At 38.5% G+C, this 8,659-nt stretch overlaps 1 protein-coding gene across 1 annotated transcript; it reads right to left on the bottom strand.

The window, feature by feature from the left end:
- Nucleotides 1-1,278: 1,278 nt before the first annotated feature.
- LOC102810341 (large ribosomal subunit protein mL42-like) lies at nucleotides 1,279-8,644 on the bottom strand. Its single transcript, XM_085492386.1, has 3 exons — nucleotides 8,477-8,644; nucleotides 7,122-7,276; nucleotides 1,279-1,381 (listed from the first exon to the last, which is right to left on the bottom strand). Exons 1-3 carry the CDS (start codon nucleotides 8,642-8,644, stop codon nucleotides 1,324-1,326), a joined length of 381 nt encoding a protein of 126 aa, XP_085348512.1. The 3' UTR covers nucleotides 1,279-1,323.
- Nucleotides 8,645-8,659: the final 15 nt, after the last annotated feature.

Raw genomic sequence — 8,659 nt, 5'->3', positions numbered from 1 at the left:
AGTGGACGTCAAGTGCATCAGTAAATGCCAAGCGCATCAGTGAACGTCAAGTACATCAGTGGATGTCAAGCGCATCAGTGGATGTCAAGTGCATCAGTGGACGTCAAGTGCATGAGTGGACATCAAGCGCATCAGTGGATGTCAAGCTCATCAGTGGATGTCAAGCGCAGGTATCGAGTCATTGACAGTAATTAGAGCACATCATGGTCAGGGCAAAAACTGTGATTTTCATTAGGAGAGTGCATTGGATTGTGGGAAAATCAATGTTTGTCGACAAAAAAAAAAGAATGTAACCAATTCGCAGCGCGATGACCTCACGCCTTTACATATTTTCGATATTATCCTTATGGATAATACAAGCTCTTGTCATTGAATTGTTTGGGTATTTTTTCCTTTTGCAACAATAAAAAGGCAGTACTATTGCAAATTTTATTTCTCAACGTACCGGGTACTGTTCAAACATCTGATGCACGGATGGATAGCACCTGAAACAGGAAAGACAATGAATGCCTGAATGTTGATTCTTCCTAATTGGCCGAAATCTGCATTTTGTGTCCCACCTTCTTGTTCGATTTATTACACCAGTTTCTACTCTGCCTTTTTGCACTCAAAAGTTTCTCAAACTGTGTGCTTATTTAAACCCAGCTGTTCATTTTACATGCAATATACAGTTCTACCAAAACCATCCATATTGGAATTTTAATAAGATACCAAGAAAATACAAGTAGCCTCTCGGCTGAGATAGCTCCGCTGTTAGCAATGCACATTCCAATTAAAGAACAGAAGATATCATTAGAAAATGAACAATATGCATAGTATCAATGGAATGGGACTTGCTGTTTCAAAAATATCATTTTTCACCATAAATGATTGTGGTTTTTAACAAGAAAATATCACTTTTTACCAAAAATGACAAAAATATTCACCAAAATTAGATAATTAAAGATATCATTACAAAATGAACAAATCTGAGAGAGGTCCACATGTAGTACCTATATATGTAATAATATCAAAGCAATTGGACTTGTCATTTTTAACAAGAAGTCGAAAATATCACTTTTTACCAAAAATGACAAAAATATTCACCAAAATTAGAGAATTGAAGATATCAACATGAAATGAACAATCCTAAGAGAGGTCTACCCAAGGTACATATACACCAAGTATCAAAGCATTCAGGCTTGTAGTTTTCAAGAAGAAGTCGAAAAAGTAAAACATTGACACGGACGACGACGGACAATCACTAAAAAAAGAATTGCTACACACACAAAAAACAAGTAATTTTAAAACAAAATTAATTTATTGAAATCACTAAAATATACATTAACATCCTTCTCTGTCTCTGGGAGGAGTTTTGTTCATCCATTTCACTTTTTGATTTCTGAAAAATATGAAAGAATAACTGGTAAGATGCAATGAATTAACAGTGTATTCACTGTGAGGTTTGGGCAGTTAACTACATGTACCATCTGTGTTTGGTTGTGTAAAAGGTCTCGGTAGTTAACTTACTTAGGATACCATCTGTGTTTGGTTGTGTGAAACATCTGGGTGGTTAACTTACTTAGGATACCTTCTGTGTTTGGTTGTGTGAAAAGTCTGGGTAGTTAACTTACTTAAGATACCTTCTGTGTTTGGTTGTGTAAAAGGTCTGGGTAGTTAACTTACTTAGGATACCATCTGTGTTTGGTTGTGTAAAAGATATGGGTAGTTAACTTACTTAGGATACCATCTGTGTTTGGTTGTGTGAAAGGTCTGGGTAGTTAACTTACTTAGGATACCTTCTGTGTTTGGTTGTGTGAAAGGTCTGGGTAGTTAACTTACTTAAGATACCATCTGTGTTTGGTTGTGTAAAACATCTGGGTGGTTAACTTACTTAGGATACCTTCTGTGTTTGGTTGTGTGAAAGGTCTGGGTAGTTAACTTACTTAGGATACCATCTGTGTTGGGTTGTGTGAAAGGTCTGGGTAGTTAACTTACTTAAGATACCATCTGTGTTTGATTGTGTGAAAAGTCTGGGTAGTTAACTTACTTAGGATACCATCTGCGTTTGGTTGTGTGAAAAGTCTGGGTAGTTAACTTACTTAGGATACCTTCTGTGTTTGGTTGTGTAAAAGATATGGGTAGTTAACTTACTTAGGATACCATCTGTGTTTGGTTGTGTGAAAGGTCTGGGTGTATAACTTACTTAGGATACCATCTGTGTTTGGTTGTGTAAAAGATATGGGTAGTTAACTTACTTAGGATACCATCTGTGTTTGGTTGTGTGAAAGGTCTGGGTAGTTAACTTACTTAGGATACCATCTGTGTTTGGTTGTGTGAAAGGTCTGGGTAGTTAACTTACTTAGGATACCATGTGTGTTTGGTTGTGTGAAAAGTCTGGGTAGTTAACTTACTTAGGATACCTTCTGTGTTTGGTTGTGTAAAACATCTGGGTGGTTAACTTACTTGGGATACCTTCTGTGTTTGGTTGTGTGAAAGGTCTGGGTAGTTAACTTACTTAAGATACCATCTGTGTTTGGTTGTGTAAAAGATATGGGTAGTTAACTTACTTAGGATACCATCTGTGTTTGGTTGTGTGAAAGGTCTGGGTAGTTAACTTACTTAGGATACCTTCTGTGTTTGGTTGTGTAAAAGATATGGGTAGTTAACTTACTTAGGATACCATCTGTGTTTGGTTGTGTGAAAGGTCTGGGTAGTTAACTTACTTAGGATACCTTCTGTGTTTGGTTGTGTGAAAAGTCTGGGTAGTTAACTTACTTAGGATACCATCTGTGTTTGGTTGTGTGAAAGGTCTGGGTAGTTAACTTACTTAGGATACCATCTGTGTTTGGTTGTGTGAAACATCTGGGTGGTTAACTTAGGATACCATATGTTTGGTTCTGTGAAACATCTGGGTAGTTAACTTACTTAGGATACCATCTGTGTTTGGTTGTGTGAAACATCTGGATGGTTAACTTACTTAGGATACCTTCTGTGTTTGGTTGTGTGAAAGGTCTGGGTAGTTAACTTACTTAGGATACCATCTGTGTTTGGTTGTGTGAAAGGTCTGGGTAGTTAACTTACTTAGGATACCATCTGTGTTTGGTTGTGTGAAAGGTCTGGGTAGTTAACTTACATAGGATACCATCTGTGTTTGGTTGTGTGAAAGGTCTGGGTAGTTAACTTACTTAGGATACCATCTGTGTTTGGTTGTGTGAAAGGTCTGGGTAGTTAACTTACTTAGGATACCATCTGTGTTTGGTTGTGTGAAACATCTGGGTGGTTAACTTACTTAGGATACCATATGTTTGGTTCTGTGAAACATCTGGGTAGTTAACTTACTTAGGATACCATCTGTGTTTGGTTGTGTGAAACATCTGGGTGGTTAACTTACTTAGGATACCTTCTGTGTTTGGTTGTGTGAAAGGTCTGGGTAGTTAACTTACTTAGGATACCATCTGTGTTTGGTTGTGTGAAAGGTCTGGGTAGTTAACTTACTTAGGATACCATCTGTGTTTGGTTGTGTGAAAGGTCTGGGTAGTTAACTTACATAGGATACCATCTGTGTTTGGTTGTGTGAAAGGTCTGGGAAGTTAACTTACTTAGGATACCATCTGTGTTTGGTTGTGTGAAAAGTCTGGGTAGTTAACTTACTTAGGATACCATCTGTGTTTGGTTGTGTGAAACATCTGGGTGGTTAACTTACTTAGGATACCATCTGTGTTTGGTTGTGTGAAAGGTCTGGATAGTTAACTTACTTAGGATACCATCTGTGTTAGGTTGTGTAAAAGATATGGGTAGTTAACTTACTTAGGATACCATCTGTGCTTGGTTGTGTGAAACATCTGGGTGGTTAACTTACTTAGGATACCTTCTGTGTTTGGTTGTGTGAAACATCTGGGTGGTTAACTTACTTAGGATACCTTCTGTGTTTGGTTGTGTGAAAAGTCTGGGTGGTTAACTTACTTAGGATACCATCTGTGTTTGGTTGTGTGAAACATCTGGGTGGTTAACTTACTTAGGATACCTTCTGTGTTTGGTTGTGTGAAACATCTGGGTAGTTAACTTACTTAGGATACCATCTGTGTTTGGTTGTGTGAAACATCTGGGTGGTTAACTTACTTAGGATACCTTCTGTGTTTGGTTGTGTGAAAAGTCTGGGTGGTTAACTTACTTAGGATACCTTCTGTGTTTGGTTGTGTGAAAGGTCTGGGTAGTTAACTTACTTAGGATACCATCTGTGTTTGGTTGTGTGAAAAGTCTGGGTAGTTAACTTACTTAGGATACCTTCTGTGTTTGGTTGTGTAAAAGATATGGGTAGTTAACTTACTTAGGATACCATCTGTGTTTGGTTGTGTGAAAGGTCTGGGTAGTTAACTTACTTAGGATACCTTCTGTGTTTGGTTGTGTAAAAGATATGGGTAGTTAATTAACTTACTTAAGATACCATCTGTGTTTGGTTGTGTGAAAAGTCTGGGTAGTTAACTTACTTAGGATACCATCTGTGTTTGGTTGTGTGAAAAGTCTGGGTAGTTAACTTACTTAGGATACCTTCTGTGTTTGGTTGTGTAAAAGATATGGGTAGTTAACTTACTTAGGATACCATCTGTGTTTGGTTGTGTGAAAGGTCTGGGTAGTTAACTTACTTAGGATACCATCTGTGTTTGGTTGTGTGAAAAGTCTGGGTAGTTAACTTACTTAGGATACCTTCTGTGTTTGGTTGTGTAAAACATTTGGGTGGTTAACTTACTTAGGATACCTTCTGTGTTTGGTTGTGTGAAAGGTCTGGGTAGTTAACTTACTTAGGATACCATCTGTGTTTGGTTGTGTAAAAGATATGGGTAGTTAACTTACTTAGGATACCATCTGTGTTTGGTTGTGTGAAACATCTGGGTGGTTAACTTACTTAGGATACCTTCTGTGTTTGGTTGTGTTAAAGGTCTGGGTAGTTAACTTACTTAGGATACCATCTGTGTTTGGTTGTGTAAAAGATATGGGTAGTTAACTTACTTAGGATACCATGTGTGTTTGGTTGTGTGAAAAGTCAGGGTAGTTAACTTACTTAGGATACCATCTGTGTTTGGTTGTGTGAAAGGTCTGGGTAGTTAACTTACTTAGGATACCATCTGTGTTTGGTTGTGTAAAAGGTCTGGGTAGTTAACTTACTTAGGATACCATCTGTGTTTGGTTGTGTGAAAAGTCTGGGTAGTTAACTTACTTAGGATACCATCTGTGTTTGGTTATGTGAAAAGTCTGGGTAGTTAACTTACTTAGGATACCTTCTGTGTTTGGTTGTGTAAAAGATATGGGTAGTTAACTTACTTAGGATACCATCTGTGTTTGGTTGTGTGAAAGGTCTGGGTAGTTAACTTACTTAGGATACCATCTGTGTTTGGTTGTGTGAAAGGTCTGGGTAGTTAACTTACTTAGGATACCATCTGTGTTTGGTTGTGTGAAAAGTCTGGGTAGTTAACTTACTTAGGATACCTTCTGTGTTTGGTTGTGTAAAACATCTGGGTGGTTAACTTACTTGGGATACCTTCTGTGTTTGGTTGTGTGAAAGGTCTGGGTAGTTAACTTACTTAGGATACCATCTGTGTTTGGTTGTGTAAAAGATATGGGTAGTTAACTTACTTAGGATACCATCTGTGTTTGGTTGTGTGAAAGGTCTGGGTAGTTAACTTACTTAGGATACCTTCTGTGTTTGGTTGTGTAAAAGATATGGGTAGTTAACTTACTTAGGATACCATCTGTGTTTGGTTGTGTGAAAGGTCTGGGTAGTTAACTTACTTAGGATACCTTCTGTGTTTGGTTGTGTGAAAAGTCTGGGTAGTTAACTTACTTAGGATACCATCTGTGTTTGGTTGTGTGAAAGGTCTGGGTAGTTAACTTACTTAGGATACCTTCTGTGTTTGGTTATGTAAAAGATATGGGTAGTTAACTTACTTAGGATACCATCTGTGTTTGGTTGTGTAAAAGATATGGGTAGTTAACTTACTTAGGATACCATCTGTGTTTGGTTGTGTGAAAGGTCTGGGTAGTTAACTTACTTAGGATACCTTCTGTGTTTGGTTGTGTAAAAGATATGGGTAGTTAACTTACTTAGGATACCATCTGTGTTTGGTTGTGTGAAAAGTCTGGGTAGTTAACTAACTTAGGATACCTTCTGTGTTTGGTTGTGTGAAAGATATGGGTAGTTAACTTACTTAGGATACCATCTGTGTTTGGTTGTGTGAAAGGTCAGGGTGGTTAACTTACTTAGGATACCTTCTGTGTTTGGTTGTGTGAAAAGTCTGGGTAGTTAACTTACTTAGGATACCATCTGTGTTTGGTTGTGTGAAAGGTCAGGGTAGTTAACTTACTTAGGATACCATCTGTGTTTGGTTGTGTGAAAGGTCAGGGTAGTTAACTTACTTAGGATACCATCTGTGTTTGGTTCTGTGAAAGGTCTGGGTGGTTACCTTACTTAGGATACCATCTGTGTTTGGTTGTGTGAAAGGTCTGGGTGGTTAACTTACTTAGGATACCATCTGTGTTTGGTTGTGTGAAAGGTCAGGGTAGTTAACTTACTTAGGATACCATCTGTGTTTGGTTGTGTGAAAGGTCTGGGTGGTTTACTTACTTAGGATACTATCTGTGTTTGGTTGTGTGAAAGATATGGGTAGTTAACTTACTTAGGATACCATCTGTGTTTGGTTGTGTAAAAGATATGGGTAGTTAACTTACTTAGGATACCATCTGTGTTTGGTTGTGTGAAAGGTCTGGGTAGTTAACTTACTTAGGATACCTTCTGTGTTTGGTTGTGTAAAAGATATGGGTGGTTAACTTACTTAGGATACCATCTGTGTTTGGTTGTGTGAAAGGTCAGGGTAGTTAACTTACTTAGGATACCATCTGTGTTTGGTTGTGTGAAAGGTCTGGGTGGTTTACTTACTTAGGATACTATCTGTGTTTGGTTGTGTGAAAGATATGGGTAGTTAACTTACTTAGGATACCATCTGTGTTTGGTTGTGTGAAAGGTCTGGGTGGTTAACTTACTTAGGATACTATCTGTGTTTGGTTGTGTGAAAGGTCTGGGTAGTTAACTTACTTAGGATACCATCTGTGTTTGGTTGTGTGAAAGGTCTGGGTAGTTAACTTACTTAGGATACCATCTGTGTTTGGTTGTGTGAAACATCTTTGCGAGTTCCTTTTCATCAGGGCCGGCACGTTCTTTGTGTAGATACTGTACAAATTGTTTCTTCAAAACATTTTCATGAGTCTCTTCTGGTCTGGCAGGGTCTGGTCTAGGAAGAGGCTAATATAATGATATAAATATTAGTTGGTGTAATCAATGCTTTATTCACTCACAAAACTTTGTCTAGAGCTCCCTCCACCCACTCAATCCCTGGTTGTCTCATAATAAAATAAGCCCATTTGGCTGTTGCTCAACGATTTTTGCCAAAAAAGAATGCCATTTATTTGGGAGTTGGGTAGAGTACAACACTATTATTTATTTGTAACATGTGCAGATTTGGTGTATTATCACAAAGTATCATTAAAATCTAACAATTGTTTTTTGAGATATTGGTGAAACAGACATATACAGACACCCATACAAATACCTACACAGATGAACTGAACTGCAATGACTCCCGTTGTGTGCATTGCACACAGCAATCAAACACATCTCAAAACTAGGTGAAGGGGAAAATAATTTTCACAGTACATGTAGTTCTACCCTCAGAATTTTTAATGATATACCCCTTACTAAAACAAGCGACCCCATTTTTTAAATAACTCCACTGTCTTGTAGAGTGTCTCTTCCGCAAATATTAGTGATTTGCCATGTTTAGTGTTACCACAATGTTCTGAATCACAGCCATGGCAGTTTGTCTGGTTGTTGCTATGGCAATTGTTATCAAAGTAATTGACCTGGTATTTTTAAGGAAAAAGTCAAAAATAGCATTTTTTACTAAAAATGACAAAAATATTTTCTAAAAAGAGAGAATTGAAGATATCATCACTCCACTGCTCCCTCCACTCACTCCACTGCTCCATCTAATCACTCCACTGCTCCATTCAATCACTGCTCCATTCAATCACTCCACTGCTCCCTCCACTGCTCCCTCCACTCACTCCACTGCTCCATCTAATCACTCCACTGCTCCATTCAATCACTGCTCCATTCAATCACTCCACTGCTCCCTCCACTGCTCCCTCCACTCACTCCACTGCTCCATCTAATCACTCCACTGCTCCATTCAATCACTGCTCCATTCAATCACTCCACTGCTCCCTCCACTGCTCCATCCAATCACTCCACTGCTCCATCCAATCACTCCACTGCTCCCTCCAATCACTCCACTGCTCTCTCTACTCACTCCATTTCTCCCTCCACTCACTCCACTGCTCCATTCAATCACTCCACTGCTCCCTCCACTGCTCCATCCAATCACTCCACTGCTCCATTCAATCACTCCACTGCTATTACTGCAAATTATCAGTTTCTACTTACTCTGCTATGTTCATATGGGAATGGGGTTGACGGATGATAACAAACAACCATTTGTCCATCTTTGGATACAACTATTTCTGGGTTTGTATTCACACTAAGGAAACAAACATACATAAGTTGTAACATTATATTTTTAAGGAGGGGACATTCATTGGTCTCCCTCCTCATTTTAAAGCGGGGGAG

The sequence above is a fragment of the Saccoglossus kowalevskii genome, chromosome 17, assembly GCF_978046115.1.
Source record: "Saccoglossus kowalevskii chromosome 17, keSacKowa6.1, whole genome shotgun sequence".
NCBI classification, from domain to species: Eukaryota; Metazoa; Hemichordata; class Enteropneusta; family Harrimaniidae; genus Saccoglossus; species Saccoglossus kowalevskii.
Note: the sequence above shows the minus strand (reverse complement) of the source record. Positions and strands in the feature narration are given on the sequence as shown.